Raw genomic sequence first — 16,298 nt, 5'->3', positions numbered from 1 at the left:
ACACATTCACAATAAAAAACTGATAAAATGGGAAGCCAGGTCAGTGTGTGTGTCAGTAAATGCGCGCATGTGTATGGGAAGCATTATGTTGTGGCAGAGGTAATATTGTAAAATTTTTCATTGTTAAAATATATCACCTACATAACCCACCATAGCATTCTATATGTCATTGCTTCTAACAGAGAGTTATCACAATAACCGTGTAAGAATTCCGTTCTGTCTGAAATTTTGAAATCATTTGAAAGCTTGGATGTCAACACAAATGTCACATGTTCACATAAGCTTGTCCTGCAAAGCTGTGATCAAACTCTTAATCATTTTGCCGTGGCTTGCGGTAAATTAAACCTCTCAGACTCCACACAATGAGGAACTACCTGGAATCGAACCCTCGACACCAGAACCCTGAGGCCAATGTGCTAAACCCCAGTCCACTGGACTGCCCACAAACAAACTTAAAGCATTTAAAAAAAGGGTTTTCCACATTTGTTAACAGATCAATATTTGTTGCTGCACTAATGGATTTGAATCAAGTGCATATTTTTGCACCCATTCTTCTTATCTTCGTGTTCTACAACAGAGCTCTTGTGTGACGTGAGATGCGAGGTTGTTTGCTTGGATCAGGTTCACTCCAGCGGTTTTGTTTTATCAGCCCTTTCTCACTGGGAAGCCATCGGGGTAAAGGGTCTCCTATCAGCAACAGACGGGCTGCTGGGTCTCATGTTGGCACACACTTACAAACATACACACAGACTTTAATGAGCTCGCTTCTGTCACTCAGAGAAGGATGGAGACAGAGTGGGAGACTGTGGAGGGAGAGAGAGAGAGAGACAGATTGAGCCTCTCACTGGTTTTAAGGCTCAAAGAGGATAGAAGATGGCGAGTGTGATATTACGGGCAAGAGAATGGTTACAAATGCCAACTTTCTCTATAATTCCCAGTCTCATGTCAGACACTTCATTCATTTTATACATGTGCTTTTCAAGAGAGACTTGATTTAATCCTTTACTCACACTCACTCTTTGTTCGTGAGACCATAGCACAGCAATCTGGAGACGACCGATAGTCGGCTCAGAACTTAAAGTCATGATGATTCTTAACCAAAATAAATAGCCCGGCATCTTTGTAAGGGAAGAGTGTCACTATCAAAGAAAGATTAGACTTACCTTGGCAGGAACATACATTTTTTGGGGGGTGAATCTTCTCAAGAGTTGTCTGGCGTGATGTTTTCAGTAATATTTCTCAGAGAAAAAAATTCTTTCATCATAACAGATGGGGGAAAGCAAGTGTGAGTTGTTTGAACTTGAAAAGCTAATTCTGATTTTTTGGGTATTATTTTAGAAGGGAGGAAATTACCAGCTTGTCTTTGTCCCCAAATTCAATGTCTGCCCCGTTCCCTAAGGACAGTGAAAATGGAAATAATGAGCGAGGACAGATAATGTGACAGGATATAAATCATTGGGTACAAATGTGTTCCTCTCAAATATTTAGCTTCGCAAGGAGACACGATTGGTGACAATAGTGAGGAAGGGTGTCAACCCATGCGTCACCCTCTTTGACCGTCGGAGAGAGTCCCCCTAATTTTCAAGCCTATGATTGATGTGGCACACCAATGGATAAAGGTTCAAGTCTTTAGAGGCCTGATGCTCCTGGTGTTACCTTAAGGAGGCAATATCAAGGCTAGCACATTAACGACTAGACATATAATGTAATGACAGGCAGGTTGAAGTCAATTAATCAATGGTGAGTAAAAATTTAGCATAAGAACCTCAAGCATTAAGAGACCTTGACATAGAATTGGATAACTTTATTCATCCCGTATTTGGGAAATTTCATTGTGACAGTAGCAGAGGGTGATTAGACAGAACAACAAAGCAAAAGTACAAAGTACAAAGCAAATCAAAGTAAATGGGATCATTAAGTATCACCAAATCAAATCATTAAGACAGAAAAGCAGCAAAAAATGTCAAATGTCATGATGTTGGTGATATGTGATAGTCGAAAGTCTTCCATACATTGGCTACAGAAAATGTGATTGTATTTCCTTCTTGATTCTGTTGTGCCATTTTGAAAATGATCCAAAATCCAATTTGTTCATATTCTCAAAACTGCTTGTTCAACATTTTTTAAATCATTACGACCAGCTAGTGTTGAAGTCCATGACAACTGCTGCGATTGTTTTGCAATTAAAGTTTTTAACAGCTGGATGTCAAGCAGGTCAATGCGATTATACTGCTAGATTTGTTAGCTCATTGTGATGATTATGACAGGACTAATAGAAATTTAATGATTCTACCTGATTCAGAGTGCAACTAATGAATAGCTTTCACGTTAATGCCAAAGTTGACTTCATGCTGGTACTGAAAGTACCACGACCAGTACCTGCCAGGGTTGCAAACATTTATTTCTTGTGCGATCTGTAAAGGCTTAACACCAGACTGTCAACAGTCAAGAATTCCTACACACTTTGCTGTTGCCTTGTGTTACTAACATCAAAATTGCTGTTTTTTTTCCATTTAGCATTGCATAATAGATGAAGCTTAATGACAAATTTCAGACATGTGGGAGAGGGGTATCTATGAAGGCGTATAGGGCTATTCGGTCTCGCTTTCATCATTATACAGAATGAAAGCGTTTGATGTTGAGTAATGGTAGCACAGCGACATTTACTCTTTGCTTTATAACCCCTGGTGGCGAAGCACACTTGCTATTTATAGTGAAGTTCACAGGAGGGAAGTCTCTTTCTTTTTAAAGGCAGACAAAATGCTCATTTCAGTTTCAGATAGACGGGGACGGTTCAAAATACACAAGATGAGGTGTTGTTGAGGAGACACTGCATGTTAGATACTGCAGTTGCAGGTTGTAATTTCTGTGTGCTTGTTAGAGCGCTTGAGTTTGACTTTCTGGGGATGGCAGCCAAGCCGGTGCACAGATGGCTGCCAAGAAACTTATCACTCTGATATGAATTTTGGATAAACATTTGTCACGAGCAATATCAAAAAGCTGTTAAATACTTTTTCACACAACACAGTCTGCCAGTCTTTGGAAAACGTGCTTTCAAAATTCTTTCTTACTCCTCAAAATTACTGCCAACATGAAAAGGGCCTGTGTCTTTTTCATTGCCTCACTATTCTTAATCCATCAGAGGCACATAAATGTGCCCTGCGGGAGCACTAATGGGTCTCCATGAAAATGTGCAGAATATTCATTAAAGTATTGAAATATAGATGCATATTTCCAAACATCAACAAGTAAAACACAAATAGTATACAATACATGCTCAACCAAAGAAGTTTATCCACATGACCTGTGTTTATGTTCTCCTTTTATCAATTCCACATAAACACATCCAGTCACATGTTAACAAAAGCCAGATTCAGCGGTCTCCATGGCAACACGTTACAAAGCATCCTTGGCCGCAAGCAACTAACTTCAATGTGGATATGGTTCACACATAGGGTCAGTGGTACTATATTTGGATTATTAATATATATTTTCACCTATTTATCATTTTAGCAGGCATAACTTTGACTCTTTGCAAGGGACATCAGAACAATCTAATGGGATTTAAAACAATTGATACTATGATGTTAAGGTGACACTGTTTATTTCCACTAGAAAGTAACATGGTTTATGTGTCATTTGTTAACCTTTGATTGAATTGTAACAGTGATATGAATGAATCTCCATTGCCAAGCACTTCTCTGGCAACCCAACGTAGAAAAGATCATTTCTGCTTCCATATTTTGATCCAGATTGGAATTTCATTTTTGGCCACCAGTCTTACAAATTGCTCCTTTAAATACTTTAATCACATAGTTGATACAATGAAATGCAATGACTTAAGCTGTTTGTACATCATGCTGCTTCTTCTGGTGTAACTGCCGTGATTCCCGGTATTTTTTTGCTGCGCATTAACATTGTCTAAAAAGCCTGTGAGTATTAAGGCCTAATTATTTAACAAGTCAAAATGGAAGAATTGTCCAATTGATAGCTTGTACTAGTAACTCAAACGAACATCTTAGGTGACAGGTAGCTACTATGCGATTTTAAGGAGTGACCCAGGGCATTTATTTATTATTTATTCAATGACAACAACTAAAATTAGTGCTTACTTACCATTTAACATAAGGTTATCGACTGCGGTTTTGGTCATCTTAAATCAAACAAGCAAAAAACATCTTTAGTAATTCACTTGTGTGTCTGCAAAGGATGGCATGTATTACTTTAATTATTACTTTTACCACCATCATTGTGTTTGACTCTGGAGGAGTGAAGATTTCTACATTTACTTTACTTTTAACGAAGTATCATCTGAATCGTCCACTGTTCATATGGTGCTTGGTGGACAGATGTTGTTTTCATACTAACACTGAGTGTTTCTCATAATTTCTCACCATAAATACATTCACCACTTTTTATAGTTTTACTTTGACGAGCATTCTGCGTGGTTGCCTCTTTTCTTTCCCAGCACGTAATTGATTCCATTATGCCGGGCAACCCGAAGGAATTCATCATCATGATTAGTGTGAAGCATGCTGTGGGGTGAAAGGTCATAGTTCACAGATGGAGGTGACCACCCCACTCCACTGCCCTCTTAAAAATCCTAATCTAATTTGCCACATTTCTTAACATTTTGTTGGTTGTTCCTCTCACAAACGTAGCTGTGACTCAGCTGAGGGGCTTCATCACATCCAACCTTACCTAACAGCATCTGGCAAATAGATATGAGGCCCTGTGAGCATTAGTAACTAAGATTATGCTCAATTAGGTACACGACATTGGTTTTAAAATATTCCCACAGTGCAGTAGAGCCATCTGGTGGCCAATTGGCTTTTCTAAGTCTGAATTCTGCATTTTATATCTTGTAATGTTCATTGATCATCATTACGTAATGTCTGCTGATGACCAGACATTATAAAATCAATGATGGCAGTTTCACAAGGTCTTACAATGTGGAGTTTCAATACAGTGTATTGAATAACCTTGATACTTTAAAAACTGCAATGGATTTTAATGCTTTCTATCTTTTTTTATGAATGAGAGAGAAACCTTAGTCTTTGCTTTTAGCGACACAGAAAATACATGGATGAAGGAATGATGGAAAACTGGAATGTGCCCCATTTGCATAACCGTCCATCTAAATTTTCTATAACTAGTCCCAATGTATGACATTATTCAACAATTTTCTATACCGCTTATCCTCACAAGGGTCCCGGGGAGTGCTGGAGTCTATCCCAGTCGAATGTGGGACACTATGAATTGGTCTCCAGCCAATTGTAGAGCACAAGGAGATGGACAATAATAGATATTTTAACAATATTTTTATTCTGCCTTTTGTTGTCATTTCAATAAATTGATCACTGGGGTTACATTTTTCCAAAGCTCTCGTTACATCAACACACTGTGCATCCTGTATCTCCTTACCCTGCACACCCATATAAAAATATAAATTAGCAGGTTACTTTAAGGGTGATATTGTCCTCAGATTGTTTGTTTGTGTGTTTAAACATTTTCTTTTGCATACTCAAGGGAGTTGCCTTTTCACCTCTAATGTTCCCCTCTGCGGCCTCGTGACTCCCGGGAGAGTGGAGTCATTAGCCAGCCTCAAGTCACTTAGCTCAAACTCAAACTTAATTAAACGGCCGCAAGTCACAGACATTTACACTCATGTTTCCGTACCACTCCAGCTGGGATGCTTCCCACATTGTATATACACTGAAAGTATGGCTCTCCAGTGTACAGATACACAAAACAAATACCAAAATCAATAGCAGTATAGGTTCATCTCAGAAAAGCCAAACACTCAAAAACCTTATCAACAAGCATGGTGGTCCCACGTAGCTGCAAATCCTTGAAATGGTCATGGGGGGACGAGGCAAGGACTCACCAGGGTGGGGCTGGCAAACAGAAACATGTTGACCTACTTGTCCTTGTCAAACTGTGAACATATGCCCTTCGAATTAGAACATCTCTTTTCATAGCCATTTCCCCATAGGAAATAATGTAAAGTGGAATTATTTGTTGAAGGATCAAACATCATCATTATTAAAACATTCTGACCTAGTCTTTTTTTTGCTTTCAGTGCATCGTTTCAACTGTCAAGAAATTAACCATCACTCTGTTATGTGTACCGCTCAGCCTAATGAGGATTGCAGTGGTCCATCCTGAACTGCTTATTAGTGTTACATAGCTGTCAAACGTCAAATATGATATTTGGTAGTGGGTAAAGACATTTTTCAGATTTTGTGACTTCCTACAAAAATGAAGCTCAATATCATCAAATTTTCTAATGCTTTTCAAATACTTTCCGTTTTTCAATAGTTAATTCTTGCAAAGAAGTAAAAAACACAAACAGCAAATCCACTACGTATTCCGTTTTCATTTTATGGACATAGCTGACACACGTATACTCAGTTTTTTAAAAAGAAGAAGTAAACTCAGTGCTGAGTTCGAAGGGAGGGGAGCTGGGATGCATTTTATTATCAACAAATGGCGCAGAAATGAAGGTGTTCAACGTCAAAGGAAAGACTTCACAAGCAGCCGACCGAGACAGGTCGTTTGTATTAGGCAACATTGTGACGTCGTGGTACAAAGGAAACATTGCTCAGGCCCGAAGGTTTACCTTAGTGTTTTTGGATTCCCTGCCTTTGTTATTTTTTTCTCTCTTTACAAAGATTAAATCATTTGAGTTACCACCACCATTCTTGGCCTCCGTTTCTCTGCAATTTGGTCCATCTCCATTCCCACACTACATGACAGTATAGTGCATTAAAGTCAGGTGCAGTTTTGGTGCAGATATTACAATGATTAATGCTGCTGTTAACATTAATGAACGTCCATCCATATCAGCTGAGAAGGCTGGTAGTTAATTACTTGAATAATTGTCTGCCATTGACGGCGAGAGACGTCCAATCGTCATAAACTGATTTATTTGCGAGTGTGTCGGGGGTGGATGCAACCAATGTGCTCGTGTAACGTACTACAGCAGGTTAATATTTTCAGCCCAACCCCATCGTAACTGAAAAGCGGTGTGTGAAGAGAGTGTGTGCACATCCGTAGCTGGACGCGAGGCTTGAGTACCCCCGCGGAGGCGCGCTTGGAGCGGCCAAGTCATCTCGGTCGGGTCCGCTCCACACCTTTCGCCCCAAAACTGAACAATCATCATCATGTTTTCCGGTCCCAAGCTTTATTGAAAACTTTAGCTTCTCCCTTGCCCGTGTAGATCCAACTTCACCCCTAGGAAGATGTCCACGCCGGATGTCAACTCCTCGCTGTCTAGCCACCACAGCCACCTGGCGGCGGCCACCGGCGTCCGGACGACCCCTTCGGAGGTGTCTGCCACGGAGGGACGTGTGCGTCTCTTACTCTTCGCCGCGTGCGTGACCATCGCCGCCGCCACCTTCGTCGGCGGGGTGTACTCGCTCCTATCCCTGCTACAGATGAGGAGAAAAACATCCCTGAGTCTGATCGTGGCTTCCATGTCCGTGGACGACCTCCTCAGCGTGGTTCCGCTCTCCCTCTTCATCCTCATGCAGTGGGAGTGGGAGTGGGGGTGGGACGGAGGATCGGCCAGCCTGTGCACCCTGGCCGGGCTCCTCTACGTCTTCCAGGGTGTTTCGAGCAACATGAAGGCCTGCCTGATCGCCGGCTACACTTTTTACGTGACGAAACGGTTCGGGGTGCTGCGCTCGGTCCGGCGACCCCTCCGAGTGATGTGGGCCATCGCCGGCGTGTGGGCGGTCAGCCTGGCCGTCAGCCTGCTGCCCTTGTGCGGCTGGGGCAGCTTCGCGCAGGCTCCCCTCGGCTGCTTTCCGGAGAGTGAAGGCTTCTACACCCTGCTGCTCTTCCTCTTGTATTCGCTGTGCTTTTGCGGCTTACTTTTCTTCTTCCTGCCGCTCACCTACCAGCTGCTGTGCTCCGGAGAGCCGCAGAGGAGCGTGCAGTGCGCCGGTTACCTGGCCGACGTGCGCTCGCTCTCCCGGGATAGCCTGGACAAAAGTTTCGGCGCTTACAACGAACTGAGCCCGAGTTCGTGTGGGACCACGTGCGAGATCAAGGAGGAGGAGAAGGGCAACCCCGGGGGAGGGTGGTCGGGGTCGGTCTGCGGACAAAAGTCGGCGGTTGTGAGGGACACACCTGTGGTCTTTGCGCAAAAGCGCTTCTCCATGATCCTGGCAGTTGTCAGAGTCACCTTGTGGATGCCAACGATGATGAGTAGCAACACATCCAACACTCACACTTGATACCTATTAAGAATGCGTTTTGAAAACAAACTTTAACTGCCAACAAAGTGATTGATTGATGTATTGAGGTACGAACTTTTGGGAAGGTGTTCCAGCTTGTAACTCAAAACAGTAATATTTCAAATCATTTTGCCAGCTCAAATGAAAGAAAATGTGTCATTCCACCCTCAAACCAACACACAAATTATTGTACTTTATGACAACATACATGATTGGAACAGCTTTTACCAGATTTTTTTGTTTTTGGTTTCAAGTCCATGAACATAACTCTGCGACTCGACCACCTGGGAACAGTATAATACATTGACATTGACCCCAGAGACACAATTACCCAGTATCCCACAGTAAGACTAGTTATTAGGCACAGAGGAAAAATTATTTAGTCATTCTACAGGTGTTGCGCCACCATTTGTGTTCAAACATTTGGTTATCTTATGTATGGCAATTGACAAATTTTAGCATTAACCTAAGCAGGCTGTCCAAGTTCATTCATTCGTTTTCTGCTTGTCCGCGTAAGGGTCATGGTGGTGCTGGATCCTATCCCAGCTAACAATGGGTAGAAGACAGGACCTGGTTCCCAGGCCGTTCACAAAAAAAAAAAATGCAACTGAAATTTAATTTGCATGCCGGTAAGCGCCCGTAAACCACTTTGAAACAACATCAATAAGGCATAAAACAAAACTGATAAACACATTTTTGTAAACCACTTTGAAACAACATCGATAAGGCATAAAACAAAACTGATAAACATATTTTTGTATTTAGAGACAGAAAATAGGGCTGCTATCTTACATTCAGCACATTTTGTCTTTAATCTGTGTATGACAGAGAGTTCAGAACAAAGATATGGATTTAAAAAAAGTATAAATGTCTGCAGAAACACCAAAGAGCTACGAACCCAGAAAAAAAGACTTAGAATTGAGTTTAGAATTGTTTTCTGGAATGGAATTGACCATTTCTATTGTTATGACAATAGCATCAAAACCACAATAATGTAGTGAGCCCTGACAAGAGGCTCCATCCATATTCCTAGGTGTTTTCACCCTCAGGCAAGTTGAATTTGCATCGCCTCAGCTTTATTCATATTCATTTTCTTCTCCCTTTCATTCACAGACTCTGATGCTGGTGCGTCACGCCGCCAAAGCACGCAGCTCGTCCCTCGAGACGCTCGGCTTCTTCCTCACGTTACTGGCGCCTGCCGTCACGCCACTCTTCGTGCTGTCCAAGCGCTGGATCCACATGCCGTGTGGCTGTTTCATTAACTGCAACCATGACTCCACACCGGACCCCTCAGGTAGCCAACAAAAAAATACAGTCCGAACAAATGACATATACCTGCGACAAATCTTATATCCTATTCTATAATTCCACAGTAATGAAAAGAAGATTTGAGTTCAACCTTTCCCTTCAGAAAGGTTGTGGAGTGTTCAAACTGTCCCACGGTTCAACATCTCAGGAAAACACGCAAGCTGAGAACCGAGCCTATCACAGCTTGTTCGACAGCGATTTCCCAAGCAGTCGTCTGGATGCACTGGAGCGTGGTGGGCTCTGCAGCCCTGACCCCAATTTTGCTTTCAGTGCTCCACTACCCGTTGACAGCTCCTTTCATTCAGACCTCTTGTTAGAAGATGTTAGAAGTGATCCGGCACAGGCTGATTGTCCTCCGCTTCCCCATGACCAGCATGGAGGTCAAGAGGGCTTCCACGATGATCCCTCCCACCCTCTTAATCACTGGGAAAAGGAACACCATCTCACTGACACCTCGTCTGTATTCGAGGGCTCCGAGAGAAGACTTTCCCATGAAGATGGCCGGAAAATTGAGCTAACAGATTGGGAGTGGTGCAGGAGCAAATCAGAGAGAACACCCAGACAGGTACAATACCGCCCACACGCTTAATTTGTTATTCAGACATTCAAAATCTTTATTAGGCATTGGGTAGCTGTCATTTTGCACTTTATGGCTGGCGTGAGTGGATTTTAAAGACCAATGACAAGTCGTAATAGGGACTTGGCGTTCAATCATGTTTACATTTTGTCCAAAGGGAAATTATTTTTTTTTGCACATTCGCTTAGTATATAAATATACCGTATATTCACGGTTATGGAGATGAACATAAAATTAAAGGGGTATTCATAAAGTTGAAGAAGACCAGTTACCTAATGGCACATTGACAAAGTGTGAAATAAATACACAACAGGCACTGTAAAATCCAAGCATATTTTCTCTTGCCAAGATTTTTTAAAAGGTTTTCCACTTGTTACAAAAAAAGCAAGGCTAAAGCCTAGTGTTTGCTCCCTGGTTTGAATTGGCTCTGAGTATGGATGTCAGTTGGCAGCTGTAGCTACCTACCCACATGAGTGCTTCATAGTATTTTTTTTTGAATAATCTTAATATATTCAATTTTTAACTCTGAAGCGACCAATGGCCGATATTGGAAAATAAGCCCATTGAAGTATATCAGCTCGACCTGTAGTTTCAAGTAGGATTTGCAAATTCTAGTGTTTGTTTGTACAGTAACACTTCTATGCTACTGACCTTGCTCTTTGTATCACATCCCCTTGTACAGCTGGTATGAATCTTTCATAAGACTAGCAGCGATTGGAATAATCGAAGCTCTGCTTCTGTCTTTCACATGAACCTGTTTATTTTTGTACTCTTCGAATCAGATAACGTATGAATAAAATAACAAATTGGCTGGACATTTTGCTATTCCAAAAAACAGGTTCGGTTGGACACCTATATTCAATTTCTATCTGCCACAAATTGATCATTTTAAACCAACATCAGATATTCCTAACTTAACTAACATGTCTCCCGCCTGTGCTATACTGAATGCACCATTTTAGGAAAATACAATATAATCTGTATAAGCTATTATATCACATCATTGTGAAAATGTGTTTGAACAAATACAAAGGTGCTCGACGTTAGCCACTTTCTGCATGAAAAGTTGAAAAATGGCCACATTAAAAAGTCTTCTACTCCCCATGGCATATGAAAAGCTTATTTATCCCGACATGGAGGCTTTTGAGACCCACACAGCTATAAATCGCTTACAAATGTTGTGATTTATGGTGCGCCTGGCTGTGTTTTGTTGCTCATTAGCAGACTAGATGTCATTATCCATTGTGTCTGCAGCTCACTGTTAGTCCTTCTGGCCTCCATTCTCCACAGAGAAAAGCAAAATTACGGCTTAAAGACATCTTTAGCCTCTCAGTGACTTCAGACTCTGTCGGCGAGCACATTTGCCATCCTGCTCCCTGGGGGGATAGGAGGGCCTTTATTGGGCGTTCACATGGAGCAAAATAAAATCATTTTTACTCTAAACCAGAACACCTTATCATGTAAATAGATGTTGTTTTATGGCTACGACGTGTACGATGAAACGGCGATTCATATTCAATGCGCTAGCGCGCTCGCAAACTAAAATTGATATCACAGAATATGCTCACATCGATCCAAGCCGGCTCTAGAATGACTCTCACTGGTGAAAAAAGTATAGTAAACCCTTTGAATCATTATAAACTGAAGACGAATATTTTAAGACTCTACTTGGCAATGCAGTATAACCTTCTTACAAAGCAGCACCCTCTAATGTAATCATTCATGATTTGATTTTTAGTGTCTCCCCTCTAAAAAAATGATGCCTTCGCAACACAATCACTTCTATCTCGGGGCTCATCACGCCGCCAGCCTCTAAAGCATAATTTAATTTACTTGTCAATGTGTTCTCAGCATTCAAGTCTCGCTCGCTCCCTCCTTCCCTACTCATTCACAATGATGCACAGACAGATAAGGTAATGGAGCCCAGCGCTGACATACTTATTTTGTCATTAACGGACAAAACTCCATAAGGAGAGCCTTTAAATGTAGTAAATAATGTTGAGGCCTTGATGGTACCTGCAACAGTTCCCCCCACAGTGCCCATGGCAAAACAAAACAAATGCTGCTCAATTATTTAGAGATAAAACCATCCAAATGTAGCAACAATCTACGTTGAAATCACATAATCACTTCATTAGTGTAGAAATTAAGAAGATGGAGGGCATTTCTAACTCGTCAGAAAGCAGTTTGCTTTTATTACGTAAGTTCAGTTCAGTAATTGCTACTAATGATAATGGTTTTCGTGACAGCATTTTTCATATACTATCTTTTCACTTTTTTTACTATGTAATCTGAGGTCTCATTGATGAATCTATATGATCAATAATTAGATTTCATCATTTAATTTTTGAGTCATGACTATCAGAATCTAGAAAATGCATTTTCTAAAAACACCCAAGTACACACAAGAATAAATACCTCCAGGACAAAACCACACAAGCACATTTTTAAATTCAAGAACATTATATATTAAATTATTAACATCATTTTCTGACTACTAGCTACCCTCAAAATTTGACAAATTTTGGATTTGTTCATGTGCAGGCTGCATTGGACTATAATTCGCAGGATCAACAAACCAACAAATATGCTTCTTACTCAATTATTGTATTTATAAATCATTTGAAATTGACTCTTGTCTCAATGTAGAGGCCGTCAGCTGCTCTGTCCATCCCATTGTGCGCATTCCAGGGAACCGTCTCCCTGCAAGCCCCCACTGGGAAGACACTGTCTCTATCCACCTATGAGGTCAGCAGCGATGGACTGACAATCTCTCCCAACAATGCCAAAAAGGTAAATACAGTGCAACTCTCCTATTTCATTCAATATTAAATCAGTTTCCATTTCCTATTTCAAGCCCATGTACGCATTAGGTCCACAGTTGAGCCTTGAGCGATCCTAGCTAATTAGCTGTCCTTGGACTGCTTTTAAACTGAGTAGCTGAACCATTCATGCTCACATTCACACTTATGGACAATATAAAATCTTCAATTGTGAAGTGGAACAAAGTACCCAGACCAGAAAAAAATCCATGCAAGCACTTGGAATGTATTTGTAATACTTTTGACAAGATGTAAAAACCTGTAATAGTGGGACTTTGATTAAAGAAAGTATTCACCAGGAATGTAAAACGACATTATTGTTTGAATCCTGCATTTACCCTCTAAATTCAGTGGGAATAGCCTTCAGCACACCCCAATGAGGATAAGCATACAAAATATATATGCTTCTAATCATTATCTATCCTTTAAATAACGTATTGATAAATGTTAGGGAGCAGTATTCTTCTACGGTATGTTTATTCTCTGTTGGCGTACAGGTGGAGGTCTATCGCTCCAAATCGGTGGGCCACGAGCCCAGTCCGGATGACAAAGCACCAGGAGGGGAGACGGTTGATGTGAACGTAAGTGGCATTAATATGGGACTGGACATCGGAATGGGCATTGGAGCCGTTGGGGACACCAATGTAAAGATTCACCTGGAGGTTCTGGAGATCTGCGACAATGAGGAGGCCATGGACAGTGTCTCTATTGTGTCCAACATCAGTCAGTCATCCACCCATGCCCGCTCGCCATCACTGCGTTACTCCCGCCGGGAAAATCGCTTTGTTTCCTGTGATTTGGGAGAAACGGCCTCCTATTCCTTGCTTATCCCCACCACTGGCAATCCTGAGGCCGAGCCCATTAACATCACAATTCCCGATACTGTTGAGGCTCATCGGCAGAATAGTTGGCGACAAACACAGGGGAGTTCGGGATATCAAGAGGAAATCCAGCTGCTCAACGAAGCCTATAGAAAACAAGCTGGAGACACAGATGACTGAAATTCTCTAAAGACCCAAGGCTAGAGCGGCCTCTTCCAAGGCCAAAATGTTATCAAGCTTGTTTTTTTTTTTGCCTTGCAGCAGATGCAAGGCTGACTACACTCGGGACTAGTCACTAACCAATTACCGTTGACATTCAGTATACCCATATTTTAGTGTTAAGTGGGTTTGGGGGTGTAAATTATGGTACACGGTCGATTGGTCGCCGGTCTTTTGGTCGCCCGGAAGGTTATTGATAATTACCATTTAAATCGTTGCTCAAATTCCCTAAATACAAACTGTGAATTATTATTTAGTCCCACTTAATGCCCTATTAATTATTAGGCTAAAGAAAGGCTCCAAATTTCCCGGACTTGTATTGTTTTTTGTTGGAGAGCTTGTTAAGACCCTGACGGTCGTACCTTCCTAAGGGGACAACTCACGTACATACAAACTCTTATACACTCACACGTCGGCTCAGTGAAACTGCTCATGGCCATTGTTGGCTTTTATTGATGCGTAGACCGTGTTGTTTTACCTTGTTTTGTCGCCGGTCTTTTGGTCGTCGGTCTTTTCGTCGCCGGTCTTTTGGTCGCCCGTTGTCGCGGTCTGGGCGACCAAAAGACCGGCGACCAAAAGACGGCGACCAAAAGACCGGCGACCAAAAGACCGGCGACCAATCGACCGCACACGGTAAATTATTGTTAAATTTGCCGTTTTGCTTTTGGGCTAAACGACATGGATCGGTTTGTCAATCTTAAATGACCGATAGACGACCAACAGTCCGAAATGTTTACACTCCTCCAAATTAAGAAGACCTTCTCACCCAGTGGAACCCACCCTAGTGAAATGGGAATTGGTTTGTTTTTGCGTAATCCTGCTTTCAGACATTCAAACACACGGAAAGAAATCAATACAAAACCTATTAATATTTTTTTTGCGCTCGGTTGGGGGAAAGAAAGTGGAGATTTCATGAAAGAGAACGCGACTACCACTGGAAGCAGGCTGAGGTAAAGGGTTTTGGGCATGTTTTAGGGTTGACCATGTGGTCACGTCTAATGCTACCGAACTGCTAGTGGACGGGTCATATGACCCAAATCTCTGACTCATCCTAGTGTGTATATTTTTGTGCGTTTCATTACAAAAAGTCGCCTCGCCTAGAAGCCTGCAGAGCTGATGATAGTAATGTTTTTTGATCTGCTGCCACGTTTTGTTTTAATTATGTGTTTTTTCTTTGCGGCTGCTGCACATCTATTATTTAAAATGTGGTCAGTGTTTCTGCTATCAAATGAAAAATACTACAAAGCAAGATTGCAAGACGCAAACACTTGTGGACGACTGCACGGTGTTTTGTACAGTACTGCCAATCACAGGAGCAATTTGACGCTCTCTTTCTATCAAATCAGTGAGCCATGCCGGGGGATTGCTTACATTCATGCATCAATCCACAATGTGTGTTTCCAAAGTCATATGAATTTCAACATCAATTTGAATTCATCAGCTGGCGCATATCTATCAGAACGAAATATGCCTTTCCCCGCCAGATAATTAAGTACCATGACATCTATGCATCTCATAGTGAAATAGTCATTCCAGACCAATTTGAAAAGCTGTAAGTTTGTATGTGATGTTTTTGATGGTTTGTAGCTGGGCTTGTACATATCATTTTATAGGCAATCATATGCAAGCTCAATCATCATTTGGTGAGTACACCTCATAAGCTGCAACACGTTACTCTGTCTGAATAGATTTGTTATAAGGAAACTGCCTTTGACTTGATGTGAGGGCATTTCTATTCCATGGTGACTGGAAATACTACATGCATGAAAAGTGTAGGAGAACCGCATCAGTCGACATCAATGTAAACCATGAATTCAACTATTTTAACAAAAGTTATGAGTGGAGCAGTAATTTAACTAAATTATCTGCTCAAACCTCACATTTGATTATGCTTTGTGTCAAATGGATCATTAAATGTTTGGCTTTTTTGTCAGTGGAAATTCAGTTTTTCTACATATACTACACAATTCATGTTTATTCATTTGTGTTACCCAGCTGAAATTGTACACAACACAAGTCACAAATAGGGCACAAACACAGGGTAAAACTAGGGTTACTTATTCGAGAAACAACTAATAAAACAGAGGACATCTAATTACTTCAGGCTTTCATTCGTTGCTGTGCTGTAATTATTCCAAAACAGTCTTCTTAAGATGTGTTTCATTGTTTTTGCTTTCTTATGGCTTAATTAAAGAGGACTTGTATTTTTCTTTTGCAGCTTCTTGGTAAATAGATTATTAAAAAAAATACACAATTTTTACCTAGTTGAGATGTTATGTGATGACACCAATACCCAAACCAGCCACAC

General features: G+C 41.3%; 1 protein-coding gene across 3 annotated transcripts; it reads left to right on the top strand.

Annotated features, from left to right (window-relative positions):
• Positions 1–3,430: 3,430 nt before the first annotated feature.
• LOC144083109 (putative G-protein coupled receptor 149) lies at positions 3,431–14,499 on the top strand. 3 transcript variants are annotated; one of them, XM_077610635.1, is made up of 6 exons: positions 3,431–3,456; positions 7,223–8,211; positions 9,358–9,537; positions 9,617–10,116; positions 12,778–12,921; positions 13,448–14,499. In XM_077610635.1, exons 2-6 carry the CDS (start codon positions 7,245–7,247, stop codon positions 13,949–13,951), a joined length of 2,295 nt encoding a protein of 764 aa, XP_077466761.1. In that variant the 5' UTR covers positions 3,431–3,456; positions 7,223–7,244; the 3' UTR covers positions 13,952–14,499. The 3 variants fall into 3 exon arrangements, with proteins under 3 accessions (XP_077466761.1, XP_077466759.1, XP_077466760.1); XM_077610633.1 differs by lacking the exon at positions 3,431–3,456 and adding an exon at positions 7,037–7,118; XM_077610634.1 differs by lacking the exon at positions 3,431–3,456 and adding an exon at positions 7,059–7,123.
• Positions 14,500–16,298: the final 1,799 nt, after the last annotated feature.

This window comes from Stigmatopora argus, chromosome 10 (genome assembly GCF_051989625.1).
Source record: "Stigmatopora argus isolate UIUO_Sarg chromosome 10, RoL_Sarg_1.0, whole genome shotgun sequence".
Lineage (NCBI taxonomy): Eukaryota > Metazoa > Chordata > Actinopteri > Syngnathiformes > Syngnathidae > Stigmatopora > Stigmatopora argus.
The sequence above is the reverse complement of the archived record's forward strand: the minus strand, read 5'-3'. Positions and strand labels throughout refer to the sequence as shown.